This window comes from Sabethes cyaneus, chromosome 3 (assembly GCF_943734655.1).
Source record: "Sabethes cyaneus chromosome 3, idSabCyanKW18_F2, whole genome shotgun sequence".
In the NCBI taxonomy this organism is placed as follows: domain Eukaryota; kingdom Metazoa; phylum Arthropoda; class Insecta; order Diptera; family Culicidae; genus Sabethes; species Sabethes cyaneus.
The window spans coordinates 7,121,137-7,148,412 of NC_071355.1; the positions used below are offsets into that span (position 1 = coordinate 7,121,137).

The 27,276-nt window shown below is 39.8% G+C and overlaps 1 protein-coding gene across 4 annotated transcripts in view; it reads left to right on the forward strand.

Annotated features, from left to right (window-relative positions):
• Positions 1-1,512: 1,512 nt before the first annotated feature.
• The window catches only part of LOC128744703 (non-canonical poly(A) RNA polymerase protein Trf4-1-like), a 50,683-nt gene continuing 24,919 nt past the window's right edge, over positions 1,513-27,276 (forward strand). The window contains exons 1-2 of one of the 4 annotated variants that reach the window (XM_053841882.1): positions 1,513-1,909; positions 11,193-12,151. In XM_053841882.1, coding sequence (XP_053697857.1) covers positions 11,577-12,151 — 575 coding nt within the window. In that variant the 5' untranslated portion in view covers positions 1,513-1,909; positions 11,193-11,576. Of the gene's footprint in view, positions 1,910-2,064; positions 2,092-2,619; positions 2,782-11,192; positions 12,152-27,276 lie in introns of those variants that run through there. The other 3 variants (XM_053841883.1, XM_053841885.1, XM_053841884.1) reach the window with 3 other exon arrangements.

A 27,276-nucleotide genomic window follows, 5' to 3' on the forward strand; every position in this document is an offset into this window, starting at 1 on the left:
CCGAGCTACAGCCAATATAGGGCTATGCGTTTATGCTTGTGGTTACTTGGGCTATCCAATTTAATTCTACCATGTATATTTTCTTTATTTTGGAACTTCGAAAACAGACCCTGAGGAAGTCTGCAAGTCGTAGGCGAAATACGTATCTGTCAAGAATAAAATATACGTAGTAGAATTATTGTACCTTGCAGCAATTTTACTAGTCCGCAAATTCTTTTTTAAATAATAATTATCATGTACTTAATAAATATATTGAAAATATGCTTGTCAAGCAAGGAGGAGTGCAATGGGGAGGCAATAACGAAAAACTTATGGTTCAAATTGTTAAATTGCAATCATGTGCGGTAAACGCAGAAAATAACTTCGCTAATAATTTTCGCGTGGGACTCTAAATTGGTGGAAACTCCGCAATAAATTGGATAAGTTTTCTTTTTATTTAACGGGAAATTAGCAGTCATTAACTTTTCGTCGGAGAGCCCAATTTCAGAAACAGTTTTTGGACCCAAAAGCGGGGTTATGTCTATCAAAACGTAAATACTGCATTCCTTGGCAATCTGAACACAGCGAATTTATTTTCATGAACAGAATTTTTGTTTCAAACAAAAAAACTGCTTTTGAAATCAGCAGGTGATAAAAGGTGAGGATGAAGATATGTTTCTATAACATCGAATTTATTTATTTAGTCCAGGTTGGAATTGGATGAATTTTTGGTGTTCATTTGCTCCTATTTGATAGATAAAATTTATCTCATTTCATTTCGGGTTGAATAAACACATTTGTTACATGTTAAACATCCATACATTGGTGAAAAAAAATTCAAGCAAAAATTAGCGAAACACATCGAAGCCTTTTCCTCACTTGTGACATATCTCATTGGCTCTCAGAAGCGAACCATCGAACTGTCAAAACTTATTTTCGAAAAATCATCGAACTTTAAATATCAAATTTTAACCAAAAGTTATAAATTTTGCGAAAAATAATTCACAGCCTTAAGTAGCGCCAACTTCATTTGTTTATTATCAGAAACGAGAGGCGGTGTCCTATTTTCCTTGCAATCCGCAATATTATCATGATTAAGATTGTGAATGATTTTGCAATGGTTATTAAATTTTGGTTAAAATCAGGCAAGTCAGTACACATAAAATAACAAAAAAAGAAATGCACTAAATAATTATTAACAACGTGAAGTAGTTAGCTTATACACCGGTAATGTTGGCCTCATATCGATATTACGATAACCACAGTTGACAGTTGATTATTGTTTCACTTCGACGATTTCGACCATTTCGACTGCACTGCGCTTTGTCGACTTTCCGTTTGACGTTCTCCATCACCAAGATGGCATATACCTCAGGTAGTGAATTGCAAGCATTGGAAAACTCTTAACGGAGCAAGCCTTTGCTTAAAAGTTTCGTTAAAAGTCGCCACCCGTATATTTTCACATTGGCTTTTTTTCACTGACCGTCCGTCGCCATCGAGCTGCCATTCGCATACCGTGTGTGTATCGCTCGCGGAGTGCAGCAGTATTTTTTTTCTCTCGCCCTTTTTCTAGTGGCCAAATTTCATCCTCGCGGATTCCTTTTTCTCGGTGGACCGGATTACCATCAAGGATTGTCACGCGAATTGCCCGGTGGTGCACTTAGCTGCAGACAGAGTCCACGGAGTGTGGTGGACGTGTTTAAATCCGGTTTTTGATCAGCCGGGCTATACGATCGGGGTGCGAGTTGAAGAAGGAAAAAAAAAGCACAGTGGTTCGGTGTGACGTCGCACACCATTTTTCTTTTTCGTGTTCGGTCGCAATCGAAATTCGTCAGTGGCGGACGAATTTAAACTGCATATTCTCCGATAAGAGAGAATAGTGAAAACGTGAAAAGTGTTTCGGTGCTCGGTTCAACGATAAGAATTAAAGGTATAGTGTAATGGGTTGGAAGCTTGCTGAACTGGGAGTTGAAGCTGTGGAAATTTTTCTTTTGTTCATCAGCGAATAGTGAAACTTTTGAAGCATAGCAAAGGAGCGGAAACGGGCAGCCAGCAGTAGTAGCACGGCAATAGAGCGAGTATAGTGTGTGAGACATTGGCAACTGGCAAGGCGTACGTTGGAAGAAGTGTGTAGTCGGGGGGGATCACGCCAGACGCAAGGGGAGTATTCTAGTTTGTCTCTCTCTTGCCTGTCTTTCCGTTTTGCTGGTTCGCTACTTCCACACATGGATTCGGTGCTGTAGTGTACGTGAAAGTGCAACGCGGAAGAGAGTGTGAGTGGAAAATGCGAAACAGTTGTCAAAATTTACTGGTGTGAAATCTGAACTGTCAAAATGGGCGTACAAATTGCAGTGGTGCCAGGCAAAGGGTTTGCCGACTGAACGGCCGAAGAAAGTTAGTAAATCGAAAGAATTGCGTGAATTTAGCGATCCTTTGTTAAAGATACTTTCACTTATTTAATTAAGTATCTGCCTTATTAAAACATGCAATATTGTTTTAAAATACAAATTTAAATAAATTATACGAAACATACTAAACGTTACGGTATAGGCACCCTTGCCATCACTGTAATCGTGTGCGACATTGAAAATGCGTCATGTGTGTCAGGAGGAGTGTAAAATCGAGTGTAAAACGACATTAAATACTACTATGGCTACTATGCGCTCAAATCAAGGAACCGTTCTTGTCTGTGAGAAGAATCATGATAATTGTGCTTCGAAATAAAAAACCGCCTTCGAAGGTGATAACTTTTCTCATGTGATTAATGTGTGATAGAAGCACGCGATTTCAATCGAACTACGGGTTAGTGATTGGCGAGTGCAGCCTAGAAAAATAAAACTAATGTACAATTTTCTCTGTTGCCGTGTGCCATCTGCTTTGGTTATTTAATTGTAAATGGGAAAAAGCTGATAATTAGTGCCTGCGGATTTGTTCGACTCGAGACGAAAAAGGGAAATCTAATATTGGATACATGTGGTTCCATTTTTTCACACTCTATCTGGGAAGATTTCGCGAAGACTTGCAAGGAATAAAAAAAGGTTTCGAAAAAATGGCCAATGTCCCCATGTGTTTCGGTGAAAAATTAATGTAAAAGTCGTGATAAAATAGCTGCGAAGAGGAGTACAATTATTGCAGCACAGTCTGCATGCGAACTAAAATGGCGTGAGAGTGAGGAAGAAATAAAATAGCCACCGTGTCGAGAGTTCTTGTGGCACACTGCGAGCGGCGAGTGCTGGTGGTCAAAACTAAAGGTGCCCAAATAAGATGTATTTTTGAAAGTTGCAATATTCACCGTTCAGGTTAAATTTACTGCGATGTTGCCTAATTACTGATTTATACACAGTTATTTTTTGATAATGATACATAAGATATATAAAAACTACTTTTTTGGATAGTTCTTAGCTTTATGGTACAATATTGACAATCAAGGAGACTTAACTTGTTACAGCGTTACTTAAAGTTAGGATATAACAAGGTCATTTGAATCTCAACACTTACCATTAATTACCCATCCAAATATTCAGTCAGATTTTTCAACTTCTCTGGTTTAGTAAGGCACTAGACTCACTCACAAAACACCACAAGTCGATCTAAGCTCTAAACTTCTTAACGACACACAACTTGAATCGGTTCTGAATATTGAAACGTGGCATCATCCTTCTTAAATCCTTCAACCTCGAAGCTCAGGTAGCCAAAACCGTCTAGTCCCTTGTCGCACGCGTGGAAGTTAAACTTCAGCCAACAGAAGAAAACAAAAATTTCGGCTTTCACATCAAGATGTCGAATTATGTAAACATCGAAACAAGGAAATGCTTTTTGACACCGAATTAGGATATTGATTAAATGATTTTACCGGAACATCAATTATTTGGAAGTAATAATAAATACATGTAGGGTAGATGATCCATTAGTTGCGCCACTAAGCACAATATACCTTCATTTTGCTTGTTTATTGAGGTATATGCTTCAATTAATGCTTGTGGGATATAAATTTATCAAATACAAGGTATTTGTCACAAGGCAAGACAATTGCTTTCGTTGCACGAGAAGCTTTATAAAGAAAAAATGAATTTTCCGATTCAATTATATTGTACCAACAGTTGCGCTAATGTTTCCTTAATTAAGTTTGATGTTCCTTTAATTGTGTTATTCCATATACATTGCTAGGTTGCTAAGTGAAAAAACATCGTAGCAAAACTATAGATGAGCGCCTATAGTTGTGCGCTCCAACTGTGCGTTAGATTTTGGAAAATTGGCATTTTAGCAAATAATGCTTTAATTTTAAATGGTGTAGTCTAACTACCAATACTTCTAAAAACCTGTTTTATATAATGAATTTATCTAAAATGCTACGGTGACGAAAATATGCATTAATAATGAATAGTAGCGCAACTATTGGTACTACCACAACTACTGGATCAACTACCCTATCCATGAAACAACTGACAGAGTTTGTTTTGAAGTTTCCTACTTGTTGGGCAACGAAATTTTCGTTTCCAGTATGAAAATAGACGCCAGAATAGTTTCGAATTAGATTGCTGGTCCGTTGTTTGTCAACAGCGAATTTTCTTTTTCTTCGATTCTTCAGTTTTGGCTATGCCCAAATCCGTCTCATTCCAATGTTTTATTCAGGTATCAGTCAAGGCATGATTGCGCAATATAAGCAGAAACAAACCTGAAATTTACATGGTAACATTTCAGTTATAAAATTTTGACCAAACATTCCTTCGGAAAAAAATGATTTCGGCTTGGATTCTTATAGGAAAACCGACTTCTGCTAAGGTTGTCTAGGTAATGGTCGACAAAGGACAAAGTTGTGCCATTAATGCTAACGAAGACGACGACTTTTAAGCGAACTGTACCACCTACCAGCTGCCGTAGAGAAATGGCTAGTTTGGCGTCAATTGGCTCAACTGGCTTGTTGTTCCGGGGGTGGAATTTCGACCTTTGAACGGTGGAATTTTACCTAGCCGCTTATTGTATGTTTGTGCTGCTAGGAAAACGCTCAAGAAGAGTTTGGGAGTGTTTCTGCGAATCTCCGTTTCTTTCCCTGTTTATTTTGAGATGAAAAGATGACTCAATTGAGGTGGAAAATGACTAAGTCATAGCTTTTAGGGATGTTTTTAAGCTCGTTTGATCAAAGCGGCTTAACAAAATAGAATAATCCTTAGTTTTACCATCTGCGTTTTACTACTAGAGGTAAAATTCATGCAAAATTTAATCAAATTTTTGGTTTAAATGAAAGTTTAATCAGCATTTTTGCCTCATTTGATGATTTGTTAGTACAGTGGAATTTCGAATTTGGCAACTAATGCGTGTCGGCTATGTCCCTTTTTTGATATGAAAAGATTTACTGTAAATGAGTTAGAAATTGAGTAAATTTTATAAATCAATGATCGGAACCATTTTATGTTCAAAAATTCCGCTAAGAGCTATCCGTCCGGTGCAAGTAAGTTTTTGGCAATAAAAATATTGTTCGAAACATTCTATAGCAGCAAACTTTTTTCCATGAATACACTAAGGGCATCATTTAAAGCATGTATGCGGAAACTGACTGATATTAAGGCATATTTTTATAAGGGAAATATTTTATGTTGCCAAAAATGGATACTTTTGTTGCCAAAAACGGACACTTGTTGCCAAATTCGATATCCCACTGTATAAACTGTTTGTTAGCTTTGCCAAAAATAGTAAATTAATGTGGATATACTAGACTTTCTTGTCATGCTTACTCCGTCATTTTTTGTGCGAAGGTCATGGGTTCGAATCTTAGTAGAATCAGGCCATTTGATGTCAAATTGATTTTAGCATGGGTTTTTCTCAGGCCCCTTATCACCCTTTCTGAGTTCTATATTATCCCGGTATGGCCTATTGACCGTGCAAAAATGACTCTTAGAGTAAAATGCACTGGTAATCTGCGCCCAGTTGGCTTCGAGGTATGACGCAGGCCTAATAAGCCAGTCGTCGTATGTTCGAATCTCGGCTGGCAGAGGCTGTTAGAGTCAATAGGATCGTAGCAACTGGCCCTGCAATTGTCCTACACTCTAACAGCTGGCTGCGAAGTCTGTCGTATAAAAACAAAAGGTCAAATTTCGATAACGGAATGTAGCACCTAGGCTTTGCTTTGCTTTAATCTGCGCCAGGGATGGCTATAATTGGGGACAGCGCAATCATGTGGAACGAGGTGGGGTAAAGTAGAGAAAGCATTGAAGGAAGGGTATCCAATTATAACACAGGCACGTATAAAATTCAATAAGCATATCAGTCACTCAATTGCGATTATAGCAAAAAATAAAATGCAGTGCGGGATATACAGCAAACACCCGGGCGATATCACAATAGATTAACCATATTGGTAACAGTGATGAGTACATACAGGAAAAAAAAAAAGAATTGAATTATACGTTGTGACAAATAATACAGTTTTATGTTCCTGCTACCAACTTTTTGGGTGAAAAACTACTCAAAATCTGATTCTGTACGCTTTAAGAGCACTTTAAGTAGTTTTAACCAACGTTAAGCTGATTTACTTGTCTTTGACTCTGTCCCAGTCCAACGTAAATCGTTTTTTTATATTAAAGGTAGAGGAGCGTTTGGTGAGAAAAATGATAGACTGGATGATATTGCGAAACTTCGATGTGAGGCCAAAAATATAAAGAGTGTGGGTTAGAGTCCCACTTAGTAATTGAACTACGCAATATTTGTTATTTGTTATTTATTTAAAAAAATTCATTCCACACAATATTGTCTTGATGAACACTAATATAGACTCACTAAGAGTTACATATTATTACACTTTTACACAAAACTACATTTAAACAGCGCACAGCTATCGTCTCTGCAAGAGTCGTCTTTTAAAAGTGTCTATGATGATGTCAAAATCGAACAACTCGTACACGGTGTTCAACTTAGCTGCCATGTATGTATCTTATTGGACTAAACTGACCGTAGTTAACTCTCCGAGCGTAAAGATTGAAGGAAATTCCTAGTACGAAGAGCCCTTTCCGGAGCGTATAGATTCAACTGTTCCAGGATAGGCGGACAGTCAATATGGCCGATCAGGAGCTTAGCAACAAACACAACTTGAGCTGTCGTACGCCTCTTTCTGAGGGTTTCAAGTCCTAGCAATTTGCACCGTATGTCATATGGAGGCAAGTCCAGCGGGTTGCTCCACGGTAGCATCCGAAGAGCATAACGGACGAACTTTTTTTGTACTGCTTCAATCCTCGAAATCCAGCTAGCTTGAAACGGGCACCAGACTATTAAGCAGGTCTCGAGTAATGATCGTACCAATGCGAAGTATAGCGAACGAAGACAAAACGGATCGCGGGACTCGTTAGCTTTTTTAAAGATGAAACCGAGTGCAAAGTGCAAACGAAAGATGAGAGCACAGTCAAGATTCACACCTAGGTCACGAATATAATTAACCCGTTGCAGTGCACGGCCCAGAATAGAGTAATTAAAGATAATCGAGTTCAATTTGCGGTAAAACGAGATAACACTGCATTTGGGTACACTGATTGTTAACAAGTTATTCGTACACCACGCCTCAAATAGGTCAACCAGCTGCTGCAATCTCAAACAGTCAAGTGTGGTTTTTATTGGCAGGTATATCTTAACAACGTCCGCGTAAAGCAGGTAGCAGTATAGAGAGCTCGTTGATGAATAGTGTGAAAAGTAAAGGGCCCAAGTTGTTTCCTGTGGAACCCCTGGTAGATTACAAAACAGTTCCGATTCTATCGAACCGATTTTGACGCATAAACTACGGTCAGTGAGATAAGACCTCATCCATTTGATGAAGGCGACAGAGATTCCAAGATTCTCCATTCGATTCAACAATATCGCGTGACCAACACGATCGAAGGCAGCTTTTAAGTCTGTATATATAACATCTACTTGCGCATTTTCCTCCATGATGTGGAGGCAGAATGAAACAAACTTGCGTTAGATTAGTGGCAACTGATCTTCTACGGAAAAATCCATGCTGGTCAACGGATAAGTACTGCGAACTGCACATAAAAAGTGCATCGTGGATTATGATTTCCAATACTTTCGGGCAGGCACAAAGTGATGTGATACCCCGATAGTTTTCCACGTCCCTCTTATGTCCTTTTTTGTGCACGGGAAACATGATGGATTTTTTCCATGATTCAGGAAATACATTCTGCCGGAGAGAAGTTTCGAATAACATCGCCAGTGGGCGAACAATAGCTGCAGCACAGTTCTTCAGAACACAAGAAGGAATTCCGTCTGATCCAGCAGCGAGCGAATATTTGAGCTTTTTGAACGCGGTTTCAACGAGTTGATCGTTTATATGGAATGTATTCAAATTGATTGCAGAGGCTGTCTGCATTTCCGAAGCAACACAAGTGTTAAAGGAATTCTTGAAGTGAGTGGCAAACAGTTCGCATTTTTCCGCAGCAGTGTTCGCACAGACGGTACCCAAAAACATGTTTACAGGCAGTCCGTCCTCGTTTTTCTTGGAATTCACCAACGACCAGAATGAGCTAGGATTTCTGCGCAAGTTGGATTGCAGTCGTAAAGTGTACCTTTTGTACAAGAGTAGATTATAAACTCGGTAATTTTTGCTGGCTATGTTAAACTGTCGCTTAGAAAATGGACCTCGGCGCTTACTGTAATTTCGTAGAGCAGAAGATCTTAGGCGCTTCAAAAATCGCAAATGAGTATCGCCCCATGCTGGTTTACGAGGTGCTCTACGAGTGGGAACACAATCGAAGATCAGGTGTTTCATGGTTTGGGTGAAGTGACTAACAGCATTGTTAACATTTGCAAAACGGTCGAGGCAACTCCAATCGACCTGACTGATTGCTTTGGCTAAGGCAGAAAAATTTGCTCATTGAAAGTCCAAGTCACTACGTCAACAATATCTTCGAATCCAAAGGAGACTGGCATGTCCACTATCACTTCAACAGCGGGATGATCTTCATGGACTGAGCAAAACGAGGTTGCAGATTCGTTGACCAAAACAAGATCAAGCAGGCGTGAGTTTCTGTTGACCGCCGTATTTATCTGCGTAAGACCATGCAGATAGAAACCGTCTAAGAGAGCAGCGCAAGCTACCGAAATGCTCGATCGCAAGCTGTCAACCACAGGCGGTGCATGCCCAGGAAAATTCCAAACAAGACCGGATTGATTATAATAATAATAATAGCCTAATAATAGCGTGAAATCTGAGAGGTTGAGGTCTCAATAAACCGCCTCGATGGAACTGATATGATCCTTAATGCTGTTCAGATTGCTTTTGCGATCGGGGGGAAGGTAGATAACTCCTACGGTCATTGTGTGACCAGGTAGCTTAACTCTTATCCATATTTGTTCGAGTGTATTGTATATGGGGGAAGGATCGCTGGAAGCACTTAACCTCGTTTAGACCGCAATTAACACGCCACCACCGCGTGATTTGTTGTTATTGTATGAACTCCGATCACAACGAAATACCGTAAATGAATCGCCGAACAACTGCGCTGAGTAGATTTTCTCGTCGAGCCACGTTTCGGCAAGAACGATGATGTCGAAGCTTGATTCAGCCACAGCAATAAAGAAGTCATCTATTTTGGTCCGTAGTCTCCGTACATTTTGATAAAACACCAACAAGCCCTTTCTCACAGTGCTACGCGTGAGAGTAGTATGCTCCGTGGGAGATGGCAGAAGTGTAAAGCCACTGGAATTTCGGGATACTTCTTGCCTGTACTTGCCTGAGTCTGCGGGCAGGAAGATATATTTTTGACCTCACATTGGAGTTTCGCAATATCATCCACTCTAGCATTCTTCATCACCAAACGCTCCTCCACCTTTAATATAAAAAAAACAACTTTTAGCTATTTACACGTAGATTCATTTAAGAGTGCATGGAAAATGTATATTGCACTAATACTAATAGTGATCGGTCTCTGTTAGTAAATAAAGCTTTTTAAAAAATTTTTTCCTTACAGCGTTGCCATCTTTTCAATATTGTGCATGATTGGCGAAACTAGTTAAGAAAAACTTTGGTTGATATACTTTCATAATAGTTCAAAGTGTCTTTACGTTACATAACGACATAACAATATTTCACATAAAAAATGGGGATTCATTGGCTTCGAAACACTGTATCTCGGGCTCGGAGCACCTTGTGCTTGTGGTGAAACAAGAAGAAACTGTCGCCGGTGAAACAACTGAATTTGAAAGCTGCTAAAAAGATTTACATAACCTAAAAACAGTTATATCTTATTAATTAATGCAGAAAAAGCAAAACAATCTTCAGCAAAAATATTCCTCTTTTATGTGCAAAATGTTGTTTAGAACATCACATTGAGCTGTCTGTTGAAATAAACATGTTACAAGAAGAAATGTGATTTGAGGGGTCGTTTATAAGCAAAAGTCTATTGCTGAAAATGAGTAAAAGGTAGAAGTTTCACATCTTCAGAAAAAATACTTGAAATTGGTTTATCTTTAATATTTTGAAACCAAAAAAATGAAAAAAAATTTACTCAAAAAGTTATTACTTAAATTGTTGTTAAAGTAGCACCTAAATATTGGACGACCCCTTCAAAAGATGCATAATTTTTTTATTCAAAAAGTTGCCGAATACCACATTGAGCTGAGACATGCCGTTTAACCGCAAATATATTTGTCCCGAAATTTTAATTTCTGGCCCATAGTGCTTCGCAGCCAGCTGTTAAGAGGACATAAACGATTAAAGAGATAAAATTTTATTTTTTCAGCGATCTTTTATTCTTTTTTTTAAGCTGTGTTTCGTTTACAAATCTCAAAAGGTTTAAAAGTCTTAAAATTTCTACCGACAAAACTAGTTCCACGATTCTATTGACGCTGTGCGAGCCTTCCCCAGTTGAGATTCGAACTTACGACGACTGGTTTTTAGAACAGTTTCGTACCTTGAGGTAAACTAGGAGGAAAAGAAAACCAAAATTTGCAAGAATCGTCTCTAAAAAAAGTTTTTACATTCCTTTGGCAGTATTTCTACCCCCATTGTTGTTTGAATGACAAGTCGTTTGGAGTGACCCAGATTCATAAAACAGAGTGCAAGTGCAGTGAACTAGTTTTTGAGGAGCAAATATGGGGAAGCAAAAAGCACAGTTTTGACCACCAGCCACGGGGGAGGGAAAGCGCAATGTGCTCGACTCCACTGCACTGGCGACCAACAATTAGGCACTCGAATCAATCGGAATATCTTTTTTTTCTGTTTCTGTTAGCAGGTTGCCGGCTGGCGGCGTCGTGCAGTGCACCGAAGTGATAGCCTAATCGCGCGTTGACTGATTTCCTGCCTAACTGCAATTGCAACAGTGTTGTATGGCAGCAAGTAAGCTGCTGTGTGCTGCCAAAACAAAATCGGTGCTCGGACACATCAAGCATGTATTAAGTAAGGTTCAGTGATTCGAACATTGTGAACAATTCAGGGGGTTTCTTAGTGTGGGCGGAAGACGTTTCGTTTAAACTTTTGCTTGTGAGGTGGGTTGTGAAAGAAAAAAAAGTGCAGTAATTGTAGAAAACGGAAGAGGACAGCAGGGAAGTGAGTGAGACGGCTACATTTAGCCGAACCTAGCCAAGTAGAGCCGGAACTGATCCGAGCTCAAGTTATGGATCCGGCGGTCGCTTGGTTTCAGGAAGAGCAGGAAGGACCCGCGAAGCGTATGTGGATGGGCATTTGGGAAACCATGTCTGAGTTAGACCCTCCGTTGACTGTACCAGCAGAAAATCAGAAACCGCAACGTGCCGGAGTGGAAAAGTCCAATCGCGGCGGCGGTGGCGGTGGAGAGAATCGTATAATTGCTGGCAATGGTGGCGGTGGTGTTGGCGGTGTTGGCGGAGGAGGTGGCGATGATTCACACCATCATTCAAACCACCATCATCATCACCACCATGGCAGTGCATTAAGTGAAAACAATAACAACAACAACAATAATAGTAACAATATTGGTAACGGAAACGGGAACAACGGCAACAACACTCCTACGGGTGGTGGAGGTGGCACTATTCTAGTCAACAACAGCAACGAAAAGAACTTTAATCCGACGCGGAAGAAAGCTGGTAGCACCGTTGACAATAAGGCCAGTACATACAACATGAATAGACAGCATGGGCGGTTGATTGGAACTCACGGTGGCTGCCCGTGGCGTCCACCGACCTTCAAGTACGGAAAAGGAATCATTGGGTAAGTGCGAATTCAACCTATTTTATTTTGCTCCTATCTCGTATTTTGCACCGCCGTATTTCGTAACCTTATCGCCGCTGCTGTTGAGTGGGTAATTTTTTTACCCGATTCAGCTAAAGAAATGACGCAGTTGCGTTTCTTTGATAGCAGGGTTCTCCCCTTGATCGTAATCGTCGGGAAGCATTTTAGGTGCCGTAAAATCGGTTGAAATTGATGGTTTTTTCAAGGTTTTCAACATTTTTCATTTGTTCATTTTATTCGACTGTATTGTCTGATATCCAATCGTGAGTTTGTGAAAAAAATATTCTTTTATGAACGTCATGGAATTTTGTAAAATACCCTTTTGACTTTTTGAAAGTTCTACATATTTTCTTTGACAACTTTTTAAACAATGTTTGTTTAATTGAACAACTTCGTTCCGGTCACAATGTTTCGATATGGCAAACAATTGCCGTCGTCGATAGCTGTGGGTTAAACAAGACCCTGACTAAATTAAGGGACAGAATTTGCTATTAGTCACTAAGTGTCAGAACTCAGGAAGTTTTGCTTCTAATTTGTTGGGGTTTGATTTGTACCAATATAATAAAGAAAAAATGGTACCAGAGAAATTTAGGTAGATTGCAAAAGGCCGGTAAATCGTATTTTTACGTGATCAAGCGTGATACCCAGCTGAACAAGAAAGATTCACTTACAGTCTCCGGGGCTTCTCGCATAGAATTCGCATGGAGGAATTCTGCAGTACATTTGTGTGAGATGCCTTGTTAGAACCAGATTTTTTGTATGTGAATACGACAGTTGAAATCTCCGGGATACCTGTAGCTCGGTAAAGAAAGCGCCTTTCCTATAAATAGGAATCCCCGGGATTCTAAAAGCAGGACTCCTGGTCTGTTGTGAACAGTGGCGACTCGTCCGCATGTTCAACCTGTTCATAGGACAGGCAACAAAATTCAACCCGACAAAATTTTTTTTCATCGCTAGTTCATGATTTCGTTTGAACCGACGCACATGCAATACGAATAATTCGGTAAATTATTAGTTTAGTTTACGAAGCTGCTGAGCAAACCGTTCAACACGACGTTTGAACGTTGCTTTGATCTCAATGCACAAGCATATACCAACACATTATTCCTGGTGTTGATTCTGGGTACGAAGGAGATAAAAAGAGAATGTGAAACAGCTTTTACTCGAAGGCGCGGGCGCATTATTGTCTCATTACTCGTTCATCTTCAGCATTGAACAACTTACTACCCCATTTTCCTATGGCCTGCGCTTTGATTCCATTTTATCGAGTTACGAAGCTAATGAGCAAAACGTTCAATATGATGCTTGAACGTTGCTTTAGAGCAGTGGTGCCCAGGCATAGGCAAGGTGCGGGCCAAATCAGATCGCCCATGAATGCCGCGGGCCGCAGTAATCTTTGGCCATTCCTGTGCATAACAAAACGTAAAATATGCGACAACAAAAACCATTTTCTAGGAATCGACACAAGTTTTAAACCTGAAAGCATTCAGATTCATAACATGCACGAGGCATTACAACTAAACTGAAGGACTCCTATGTCATCAAAAATATTTCTCATAAGTCCACCATCTTTCAAATCAGTCCGCGGGCCGCACGAATCATCCCGAAGGGCCACATGCGGCCCGCGGGCCGCAGTTTGGCCATCACTGTTTTAGAGATTAGCACCAGGACAATGTATTGGTACGAAGGGGATGGCATGCATTATTCGCAACATTTTCTCATTAACTCGTTCATCTTTAGCATTGAACAACTTACGCATATTGCTTGTGGTGCGTGTGGTGGTTATTCTTGAATTTGGTTCAATAGGTAAATTGAACGGAAAGTCTTAGGTTCGTAGTTAAAATTCAGAGACGGGTTTGCTGGTAAAGTAAACCGCCGTATTCCGTTGTTATTTAAATAATAGGGGTATTCCCGTAGCGCTTGTTATGTTGCGTATACGGAGTATTGCGTATTTATACTGCCGCTACTCTGCCGCTTCCATAGAAACCGGAACTGCTATGCGAATTGCGGCAGCATATACACGAAATACACCGTTTACGCAACATAGCAAGCGCTACGTGCATACACCTAATGTTTGTTTTATGAATAAAATATAGAATTTCGATAATAAAAAAAGCTGCGTATTAATTTGTATTTTTCGCTGGTTGAACAGGTAAGCTAAACCACCACGAGTCGCCACTGGTTGTGAAACTTATTTACTTCTTCCAACCGATAGCCGGGGTGGCTCTTGTCGTAGAGCGTCTAGAGCATCGTAGAGCGCCAATTCGTAGACGGTCTCGACACACGCAAGACGACTTTAACCTGGTTGATCCATCTAGCACAGTCATACGACTTCCTTGCGACGTGGCCAAGAATCTATCCCAGTAGCGCCTGATGCAATTCATGGTTCATACGCCTTTGCCACTCTCCGCTATCCGTTTGTACTCCGCCAAAAATAGTCTGCAACACCTTTCAAATACGGCAAACGGACGTATGTCTTCCGTAAGCAAAGTTACAGTCTCAAGTCCCTAGAGGACTCCCTGTTTAATTATCGTTTTGTACATCCTCAGCTTTGTGCGGGGCGGCGTATGCTTCCTGATCGAAGCGTCTTGCGGGGGGAAAGTTGGGTCGATTTCCAGCTTGAAATTTCGTTTGAATTGCACTCTTACTATGGTTTTTATGACCAATTTTGGTTGTCAGTTAAAAGTGCGTATCTAACCCAAGTTTCTGGTAAAAAATTAATATAAACTGGTTTGCCTTTGCCAAAAATATCTGTTCCATTGAATCTCACAATTTAACCTTCCTAATGCATTAGAAAAAAGTTACATATTATGCATTAAGGGTCGAAAACGACCCAAGTTTTGAAATTGCTCTCATTCATCCATTTTCAATCCGAATTTCGTTTTCTTTACCTCGTTTGAAAGCTATGGCCAAAAACTAGCACCCAAGGTATGTTGGGGAATATTTGTTGACTGATGGCCACTTCTGCGTCGGTTCCGGAACACCCACTACCAGGTCCCGGGGAACATTTTTATATTTTGAGATAATTCATTTTGCGGCACATCAAATCACATTGGCTTGATAAAATAAGACTAGTGGAAGTACAATGGGGACATTTTGGACCCGAATGGCCACTTCCCCAAAGGTTACGGAACATCCGGTACCTGGTTTTTGAGTCCATTTTTGAATTTTAGGATGATTTATCTTGCGACACGTCAAATTACATCAGCTTGATAACGTAAGACTATTGAAAGTATAATAAAGACATTTTGAAGGCAAATGGCTACATCAGCATTGGTCCCGGAACATCCGGTACCCGGGTTTTGGGGTCATTTTTGTATTTTAGGATAACCCATCTTGCGACACATCAAATAACATCGGCTTGATTAAATAAGACTGATGAAAATAAAATAAGGTCATTTAGAAGCCAAATGGCCATTTTACCATCGGTTCCGCAACATCCGGTACCTGGTTCCGCGGGATATTTTTGGATTATGAAATAATTCATCTTGCGGCACCTCAAATCACAACGCCTTGATCAAATAAAACAGTTACAAGAGCTATGGGGACCATTTGAAGACAAATGGCCATTTCATCATCAGTTCCGGAACATCGGGTGCACGGTTTGAGAACATTGTTGGATAGGATAATTCATCATGCGCCACATCAAATCACATTGGCTTGATGAAATAACACTAATGGAAGTACAATGGAAAAATTTTGGAGCCAAAATTACCATTTCACCATCGGTTCCGGACTATCCGGTATCCGGGTTTCGGGGACATTTTTGAATTACAGGGTAATTCATCTGCCCCGAGTTACCCCGTTTTACGGTTCATTACAAATACCGGGTACCGGATTATATGCGACTGACGCCCCATTATACTTCCATTGTTGTTATTTTATCAACGCGATGTGATTTGAGGTGCCGCATGGTGAATTATCTCAAAAGCCAAAAATGTCCCCCGAAACTGGTACCGGATGACCCAGTACCGATGGTAAAGTGGCCATTTGGCTTCTAAATGACATTGTTTTACTTCCATCAGTCTTATTTTATCAAGCCGATGTGATTTGATATGTCGCATTATGGGTTATCCTAAAATACAAAAATGTCCCCAAAAACCGGGTATCGGATGTTCCAGGACCGATGCTGATGTGGCCATTTGCCTTCAACATGTGTTTATTATACTTTCAATAGTCTTATGTTATCAATGAGATGAAATTTGACGTGCCGCAATAGAAATCACCCTAAAATTCAAAAATGGACTCAAAAACCAGGTACCGGATGTTCCGTAACCGATGAGGAAGTGGCCATTCGGGTCCAAAATGTCCCCATTGTACTTCCACTAGTCTTATTTTATCAAGCCAATGTGATTTGATGTGCCGCAAAATGAATTATCTCAAAGTATAAAAATGTTCCCCGGGACCTGGTAGTGGGTGATCCGGAACCGACGCAGAAGTGGCCATCAGTCAACAAATATTCCCCAACATACCTTGGGTGCTAGTTTTTGGCCATATCTTTCAAACGAGGTAAAGAAAACGAAATTCGGATTGAAAATGGATGAATGAGAGCAATTTCAAAACTTGGGTCGTTTTCGACCCTTAATGCATAATATGTAACTTTTTTTGCTGTGGCTCTCCTAGATGTCGCTGAAAGCTGAAACTTCCCCACAATGCTAATTTTCCAAAGTTAGGAAAAGTCAGAAAATTTCAAGTCTGTAGCTCGTACCGTTACTGAGTATCAAGCTTTGTAAGTATGCCGATGGGTCGAAAACGACCCCAATGCACTAGGAAGGTTAATCTAAAAAATTGTCTTCTAAAAATATTTTGTGAAGAGACAAATATACAAGCTTCAACTATTTACAAGGTAAATGAATTACGTACAGTATGGGTTTAGCATGCTCCTTACACTCGTGAAAATTCAATCGCTTTTTATACCGAAAGAAAAATCTTTGAAACTTGATCCTTTTTTATTGATAGACTTCGCAGTCAGCTATTTGAGGCCTACAGGGCAATTACAGGGCTAATGCAACGATCTTACTGAACTCTAAACTGGGAGACTTTTTATTCTGCTGATTCATAAATGGATTCTGGAACAAAATTTCTTTGTAACTGTAGGATATTGGCAAACAGCTGTTATGCTGCAACAGCGCAGTTATAGATACAAACATCCGCATTAAAAGAAAGTATAGACATGCTAACTTTTGCATTTTCCCGAATAGTCAGCTCAAAAGTCTGCCATTCGAAGACTGTCTGGAACTCTCTACGGTAACTCAGCAGGTTTCACTCAGCCTTGATAATGACAGTTTGTCCGAATAACCGTTCTTGTGAACTAACTGTCATAACTCAACTGTATCGTATGCTTCCTTGAAATCCACGCAAATATGATACGTGGGCATATTGTGCTCCCGGCATGTCGGAAGGAATTGTCTGAATGTAGAATAGTTCTAGTTATTCACGATCCCTGTCCTGCTCCTGACGCTTTTTTCCAAGGATCATGATCAACTTACTCTGCGCTCGTTGATGCTTTGCCAAATTTTCACAAGTTCTTCTAAGCTCTTTCCTTTTCATCGCTTGTACGATGAATTTATCAGGATGAATCCTGATCCTAGCTAAGCTAAGCTAAGGTATTTTTTCCCTCCAACGAATGCAGGCGTTCCTCGTCAAACCAACCATACCATGCACTTGAGGTTTCTTCTCCGAGCGCCGCGGTAAAGGCTTTATCGTATCCCGTCCTACTCATCTTCGAGTGTTGATTCACCTAGCTCAACAGAGGAAAGTAGAGCCTCGTATAGAAGGCGCTCGATTCAGGCAGAAAAACAAACCGGTCTCGATACATCGCTTCCCTACCATTTGCGTAGTTAAGAAATTTTCCTAGGAGGAGCCTAGGGGGTGCCCACCAAAAAAAAAAATCACTTCGATGAAACTTATATAAGCGCCATCGTCGTCATTGTCGTCAGCAGTATAGAGCCGGAGTGACCCGTGCTGTTTCAAGCAGTCCTCTTCATTCAACTCGTCGATAATTTCCCAGTCGTCTCAGAAGACGCAAATCACTTTCGACCTAGTCGAGCCATCCTGCATATAGAACCCCTTTGTTCCTGGTGCCGGTGGGTTTGTTGAAGATATCTATTTGCGTTGTCCGGCATCCTTATGACGCGTCTGGACCACAGTAGCCTACCGACTGGAACTAGATGTGCAAGCAGCGCCTGTAGCTCGTGATTCATACGCCTTCACCACCATCTCATCCATCATCGTTGCGCCTCGAAGGGGTTCAAGAGTGTTTCCGAGATGCGCACGAAACATACACTCGATCCAATGTAACGCTTATCAGTTCGGTCAGTTTATGCGGAAAACCGTGTTCTTGCATTATCTGCCATATGGGAGGTCACGATCGACTGTATCGTATGCTGCTTTAAAAACAACAAAGATGTGACTCGTGAGCACATTGTACTCCCAATATTTCTGCTAGATCTGCCGGATGGTTAAAATATTGTTTAAATGCACGAGCCCCGTTAGGGCCGGTGTAACAAGATCTGGGAGAATACCTTGTAGGCAGCTTTACCAACGCTATGCCTCTCCTTCCATCCATTTCCATCGGTTGCTTCTCCTCCTCGCAAATCTTGGAAATACCCAGTGTAGAGCCGTTGCCAGCGTTTCTCGGACATATTTATAATAAAGCTCTGCCGGTAGACGGTCCTCAGCAGATCCTCGATTTGTCGTTTGACTTCTTAGAGATCAGGTGCTGGAATATTGCTATCTTTCATGGGCACTTCCAGGTTAACTTGCGTGCCGCCTCCTTTTGCAACTGCGCCTTTGAGGTTTTCACCGAAGAACTGCTCCTACTTGAGGACCATCTTGTGCTCGTTTGCGATTAGATTCCTTTCCTTGTTCCTATCATATGTCAGTGGGCTGGAGTTCCATCTTTTTTACCATACATTCCCCGAACGTAAGGTATCAAATTTTGTTCGAAGACAATCTCCAGATAGTATTTTGCATTAACTTTCACACCCTTTTCAATAAATAATAGAGGAAGTTTCCCTTTCTTTGAAATGCCTCCCCATGCCATAACCGTTGATTAATTTTGGTATCGCGGTACATTCCGTTTGTGCCTTGGCACGTCCATGATCGAAACCGACCACAACCGATCATTTTGAGCATGATGGGGTGTTCGAAAAACAAACAACTTCTCATCAGAATAGATCACTTTTGAAACACCGAGCAGCAGTTTGCATCTTTCCTGCCGTTTTTGTTTTGTTGCTTCCGATAATCCATGGATTTTACGTTTTTTGAATGCTTTCATATGCAGATCCATTTTCAAAATACGATGAAGAGTTTTCCTTTCGATATTCAGCTGAACTGTCATTTTTCGTGCGGACTGGTCGTCGCAACTGCGACGAATTCATTCTCCAACAACCTTTTTGACCTTTGCAGTTTTAACACTTCGTTTTCTTCCGGTTTTTTACGGTTTTCAACAGATCCCGCCTCGACTAATCTTTTTACTGTATAGTATACACATCCCCTCTTTTTGCCATGATGTTTGAGGTCACAAAAAATAGTGCCGTGTGTAGCACCGTTTAACAATCTATTTATTATCAACGACCGTAACTCAAACTTTGGTACGTGCACACACCGAACGAGACACTACGAAACTACCTCATGTAAGGTTTAAGTCATGATGCCATACACATATGGTCTTAGTTTGATTGTATTAATTATATATGCCACTGCAAGCATAAAATGTGTCACACTGTAGATTTGGGAACATATACACTGAATTTTTTCCGGTTTTCAAATTCCAATGGTGAAAATTTCTGGAAGGGGTCTGGTCTTCTAGGTACCCCCATTTAGCTACGCCAATGTTCCCTAACGACCTGGACGTTTATATCTCCGATGACAATCCTGATGTCCGGTGGCGAATAACATGTACGTCACCTCCAGCTGCAACTAGAAGGCTTCCTTCTCGCCATCGGGTCTACCTCCGTCAGGCAGTCGAAAGTATGCTACAATTACGAAACTGAATATGTAAAATCGAGCATCAAGATATCTATGGAGGCAAGATGACCTGTTTCGTAAGGGACTGACAATATCATACGAAAACAGGACTTAAAAATCATTTTATTTTAATTACTTTAGTAAAGCAGGATTTTGTTTTTTAAAATCAGGATTTTTCACTGTAAATCAGGACACCAGGAAGCGCAAGCGAAAACAGAACATGTCCTGATAAATCAGGACGTATGGTCACCCTAACTATGGTGTTCCTTCAGTCGTCATTTTAATAACTTTCAGCGTATAACTTATCTCAAAAGCTTCCGCAATTAAAGATATTGTGACACCTACCTACAGTCACACCTAAGTCTATTGATGGTTCGTCGGTTCGAACAGTATTTCATCGCATTTTTGAAAGCATCACTAGGAGACGGTTGGTCATGCAGTAAGTTTGCAGAACAGTAAACGTAGCGTCTGTAGACATCAGCAACGACGAGGTCTACTGTGACTGCACAAATATCTGGAGTGGTTAGCTCAGAGATTGGGCCATTGGGCATGGACTTGTTGACCTACTAGCTGCAGTCCAAGTGCGTCGCCTCGCGTCTAATATAGACGCGATATCGGAAATAACCAACCTAATTTTCTATAATTTTTGCGAAAAACACTTTTGATGTGATAATCTAGATTCACTATAACAGAGATAACCGGAATGTATGATCAAAACGCCTAAATGAACTTTAATGCTATGTAACTCAATGAGATACAAGATAGTGGTCTTGATTTGAGTCTGCACTCCTTGCGATTTTTACCATGAAAATATAGCGTTCTGGCGGGGATCTGGTTTTGGTTACAGACGAAAAAAGCTGCTAGCGTCAACAAAGACCGACTGTACCAGAGTCCATTATGGTCCAGTAAGGAAAAAAATTAAGGGTCAGTCCCGGCGTAGTGGTTATAGCATTCACGGCTCTCATGCCGAGGACCCGGGTTCAAATCCCAACCCCGCATAAGTCACGAATGACCCAAGCTGTTAAAGTGACTTTAATGAAAAAAAAAAGGAAAAAATTGCCCAAAATACTTCGTTTTTTTGTGTGTGGATATTATCACTACGACCAGCATTTTGATCTATTGTGATGTTATCCAGGTGTTGTTCCGCACTTCGTTGTTATTGCAGTATCGCTATAGAGTGAGTGAACCGCTTATTATCCTTGCTTAAAGTGTCGGTGTGTTTTCACCCTATTTTCCCTCTATGCTTCTTACTACTTTTCAACCAATCTAGCTCTAGAGCCAGGAAGTGCGGAGACTAGTTATAATTTGTCCTTGGACAAGAGGCTTCATTCGCACCTCGAGCAAGTATCATTCCTATAACCAACCCCGGCTAAAGGGTTCATGGTCGGTAAAGCAGAATTCAGAACAGAGTGAGAGTGTGTATGTGTGTATGTATGTGTTCCTTACTGCTTATGCATTACCAATCTCGTTCCTAGAACCAGAAAGCGGAACAAACTATAATTTGCCCTTGAACAAGAGGCTTCATTCGCACCTCAAGCAAGTACCACTCTTATAACTTGCCCTGGAAAGAGGCTTTCATTGTTAGTAAATGCAGAACGCAGTACGAAGGATGTTGAGGGGCCTGAGAATAAACCCATGCTAAAGTCACTTAACATTGAATGGCCTGATTATACTAAGATTCGAACCCACGACCACTCGCTTGTCAAGGCAGACTCGGCAACCTTGCGGCTACAGGGCTCCCCAAAATACTCCCTTTGTACAGAGTCGTTACCCAAATGAAGTATAAAAGCTAATCTAATAAATTGCTGTGCTCGTCGCAGTCCAAAACTTGCCACACACTGAAGAAGACTACAAGTCGTAGGCGAAATGCGCGTATCTCTGAAGGTCGCTTAAAATATAGTACAATTAAAAGGAATTTGTCCTATTTTTTCTCGTTTATTCGTGAGTTCTACTAAGATGTTCGAAAATAGTTTAAAATTATTCAGCGTGTAAGGATCAAAATCATTAGCACATGCACAAAGAAACTTGATAATTATGAGAAGCTTTTTCAATTAGTGAATCGAGTTTCACTGCTGTCGCCAAACATTTTATATTGCTGAAATATTTTTCCGTTATTCAATATCGGGTGATCAGTGCGAGGTACCTATAATTCGGGAAATGATCATATTATTTTGTAGGACAAACTTCACGACTAGCTTTGAATTACCGTCATATGAAACAAATACCACCTTCATTTGAATCTCACTTGAAAGGTTTCATTTTAAACATGAAATAATCACAACCATGTTCGTAACGCATTTGATAGAAGTTTACCTCCATAGGAGTCCATACCTCGACCTCGAGCTGTGATCAGCGCCCGTATTTATATGCGTCTTAATATAGACTAGTAACCTGACCAGCAACCGGAACGCTTAAGTCTCCTATAGGGGGTAAGCAGCTGTTCGTAATTATTTCCCTTCATTGTTGGCTGCCAACCACGTGGTATTTATAGGTAATTTTGCAGGAGTTTTTTCCTCATCATTTTGTACATATTTTACTTGACCTTGCAACTCGACAAGGAAACAAAAGTCGTGGTGTAGAGATGAAGTATTAACGTTTGTACCACTTTTGAGATTTAAGTACTATCATTTCATGTTAAAAGGCGACACAAAAATAAGCTAAAAAATATTTTACCACCAATTAAAAAAATTTATGATCAATTTCAGGAATTTATTAAAGTGTGAATCATTAACTTAAAAGGCTTAATGGGAAATTTATAACTTTTAAAGATTATTATTATTTGAACTCCGGATTTTGCGTAAACATTTTATTATTTTATGATTTTGTCGCCAATTGCGTTAAAGTTCCTTTTATATTTTATTCAATGATTCACGAATTTCTAGTGTTTCTATTTTGAATTTGGTTCTTTTGGGCTTTCAAAACTTAAGACAAAAGTTCCCCAAATAGAACACTCAATCGTAGGGTTTTTGTTGGCTTCGAAGCAAAGCCTTGGGTTATAAATGTCATTAACACTTGATCCTTCTTCATCGACAGACTTCGCAGACGATTTACTGGCTTGTTCGACCAGCATCGTACCTCGTAACTAGCTGGGTGGTTGTTGTTGGATTCATTGTGTCTGATTTTAATTGTTAAGTATGGTGAACAACAGCTCGATTTTTCCTATTTTTATTTCATTTCTCTAACTTTAACTGACACGAATCTTATTTAAGTAAATGGGAAAACCCGATTTGAGTTGCAACGAATGAACCATCAAATCGGCATGAAATCCATTGTCTTTTCCCGTTCATATTTACATAATACATAGTACATTTTACATGATACAAATATAGGTAAACAATTACACTAGTTAACAGCATTTAACTAACCTTCGTTTGAGCAAAGAAAATTTCCAGCAATTTGGAAGCAATCTTATATGTTTCCGGTTTCCAAAAGTGGTGACCGAAACAATATAAGGAACTATCGCTGCATAACCAGCCTTTCAGCGTCGTGTGAGATATTCTAAATAATAGTAAGCTCTGTTGTTCTTTCGCATACGAAAAGCTATGTAGCTGTTGACCAACTCGGATTTATGTCAGGTCGATGCGTTAGCACTAGTCTGCTGGATTTCACATCCATCGACTTGCATCTTGCATCTAGAGCAGAAAGCTCAAATTGATGTAATTTACAGCGACCTAAAAGCTGCGTTTGACCGAATAGACCATCGAATACTCTTACAAAAACTTTCTTGACTTGGCGCATCACAACATTTTATACGATGGCTGAGCTCCTATTTATGCGATCGAACACTTCGTGTACAGTTCAATTTATGCCTTTCCACTCCATTCTCAAACAAATCGACTGTACCACAAGGCAGTATTATGGGGCCATTGCTGTTCTCGCTGTACTTCAACGAGGTGGCATTACTCCTGGGTGATGGATGTAAGTTGGTGTACGCAGACGATCTGCAATTATTTCTAGCTGTACGATCCATTGAAGACTGTCGTAATTTGCAAAAACTACTGGATATTAGGGGGGTCAGAGGAAAATCCAGCAAGCCATGGTTGTTGCCAAGGTGCTGAATGGTGAAATCGATTCGCCGAGTATTCTTTCGTTGTTGGACTTTCGAGCTCCTCAATGTTCGCTTCTTTCTGCTGGATTGGGGTTGTAAAAATATAGTTTTCATAGTTTCCACAGGTGTAACAGCGTTTCTGTGGATTATTTTCACACTTGCACTCATGTTTCTTCACGCTCTTTTTTCTTGCTGTTCTTTACTATTTTCACAATTGTTACTGTTAAAGTCAATGAATCACTTCCAATTTTTTTGACGGAGAGAGAGAGGTATTTGTGGTATGTGGACAAGTAAGAGGATGTTTGCATGGCCATGATCATGATATTCAAATGCGCAAACATTATTGTTTTAGTAAAATGGACATAACTTCTACAATTTTCAACCGATTGTTATAATTAATTTCCCGATTTCTTTGTTTTTTATCGTCCTTTAAGACCCACATAAAATAAAATTTTTAAAATGCTTTAATCTTGTCCAAAATTTTGGCGCAATTTGAAATTTTTCCAAAAAAATACGTTCGTTTTTGATTTGTTGTGGACAAATTTCAGAAATATCTACACTACTATTATTCTTATAGAAAAGTGAAGTTCAACTAATCGATCGAAATTTTCTCGTCTTTAATATGAAACAAATAGAGTTAAAATTGGTGCACCACAGCCAAAGGTCTTTGGCATTAGCTACACGTTGTAGAAAAGCCCTTTCGTCTCCATATTCGTGTTCGATTGGAGATTTGCTTCAATAAACGTGATGACAAAGTATTTGAAGACACATATAGAGAGATTATTTATACGACACCAGTTAGAATGTTTGTCATTCGCATACAGCTTTTTGTATCCCGTTGGAATTACAAAGCACACGTCATTGAAATAGATGAGGAAGGGGAATGATCCTAGATTACTTCCTTGTGGAACACCAGTCTTTTTGCAGAAATTACAGGACTCAATGGTTCCTCAAGTATGTTTGAAGCCAGCAGACGGAGTCTTTAGAAGCTCCTAGTTGGTAAAGTTCACAGAATTTGGTAATCAATACGATTAAAAGCAGTGCAAAATCAAAACGATTAATCATATAATTTCCCAGAGCCAAGGCCTAGTAGCGTTAGTTGTTTTGTCTTCGTGCAAAAAAAAGCACAAACATTGAAACTCTCCAGTTTTCTTGTACACTTTTCTTCGGCTCTAGAAGACATTTAAATAATTTTTTATAACGGTCTGACTTCATTAACAAGTCAACACAAAAACATGCGGTTGATCTATTGCACGTGTAGTTTTTAGTGGAATTTTTCGATCTACTAATATAGAAACATGTGACAGTTTACATTGTCGCTTCACGCGAAGTTATTTACCAAAAATTTATTTGTTGTGATAACATCATTTGGTAGTAGTCCTCGTTATCAGTATCGTCAGCTCGTCTCAGTGTCATCAGCAATCTCGTACGCATAACGGTTGTAAGAGCGTTTTATCATTCACGTTTCTGCAGCTTAATGCTCACCAACGTTTAGTACTTTTAAATTAAACCAACAAATTCGGCCAATGTGTACATTATTGATATAAAGGCCTGATTTTATTTTTTGTTTAAGTTTTTACTTCAATAAACCATTTTGGCCACCTTTCAAGACAAAATTACTCTGTTTTATGGTTTAATTTTTTAAGTTTTATTCCATTTTTAATGCTTTGAATTTGGTTTGTTACTTTTTTCAATTATGCACAATCAAAAAGTTGAAAATGTATATTTAATTGCTTTATATATAAAGAAACAAAAACGATTATCAAGTCCACCTTTAGTCCCCGAGTCGAATCCAATAATTAATAACCACGATTTTACTTGAGTCATTGAACAGCGCGCTCTCTACACTTCCTCGCGTATAGTACGACTCGAGATATGTCGATTCGAAGCATTAACAAATAGGTCATACCAAAAAAATCTGCGCTCTCTTCTTACACATAATCGTTTGACGATGTCATTGAAAACGAGCCGTAAAAAAACAAGCAAACAAACACGATATCCAATCATCAACCCAACGGCTAGCACAGCTAGGCATCCATCCGTTCTACTGCTTGTTGCGTATAGTAGTTGCGCGGCGCGGGAATTAAGATACCGAGCAAAAATACACACACCCAACCAACGAACCACTACGGGGGAAAAAATCATCACAGCCCAAAACCGATTCGGATCGCGTTCTTGTTGTCAAGGCTGTTCTCTGTTCGGTGATTATCGCAGATTTTAAATAACTGCCTCTGTGGTGGTAATAATTGTATGTACCTACCTACCATCATACGCTCGTATACATTATGCGCCACCCGGCAGTCGAATCGAAACCATGGTGTAAGGGATTTGCTACTTTACCTGACGATTTTTAGAGTGCAGGTCCATCCATCCTTCGATTGGTCGGGTATTTTTCCATTTTACACGCACTGTCCACTGACTGGCTTTGTTGCGAATTATAAAAATCGTCACTATCGCTGTGATGAAGGCGACTGTCGTAAATATCCCCTCATATGTATTATGCGCAACGGCACCTGTTACAACAAGATGATACCTTTGCTGCTTTGTTTTTTTGTAGACGTATTGAAAGTTCCTTGAGATCGCTTCATTAAGTTGTGTTTTTGAAAACGTTGTGTGCTAAGGCTGGTATAGATGGCATATTTTTAATTATTTTTTAATGACTTTGAACTTTGGTCTAGATTGTTTTGACTGTTTTTAATTGACTTTGAACTTAACCTTCATCTTCAAAAATAAGTCTTAAAATAAGCAACTTAATTTCCGTGCAGTGTGTAACCGGGCCGTTCAAGCTTCTCCTACGACATCCTTCTAATGCTGCAAACTTTGGAGTTCCTCTACAAATGATGAGCTCTTCTACTGGCTTGATCCATGGTGGTCCGATTTTTTCTGGCTTAATTGGTTTATTTCACACATGTGCACATGTCACATGTGCGCACATGTGAAGTAAAAAAAGCATTAGAAATGTCAGGAGAAAAAACTTTTTAGTCCACATAACAAAAATGCCTAGATTGCTTACTCCTCAACTTTTATTCTAACTTGAATTTGAAGGCGACCAATTTTTGTGAATAATACTACTGTGGTTCATTCA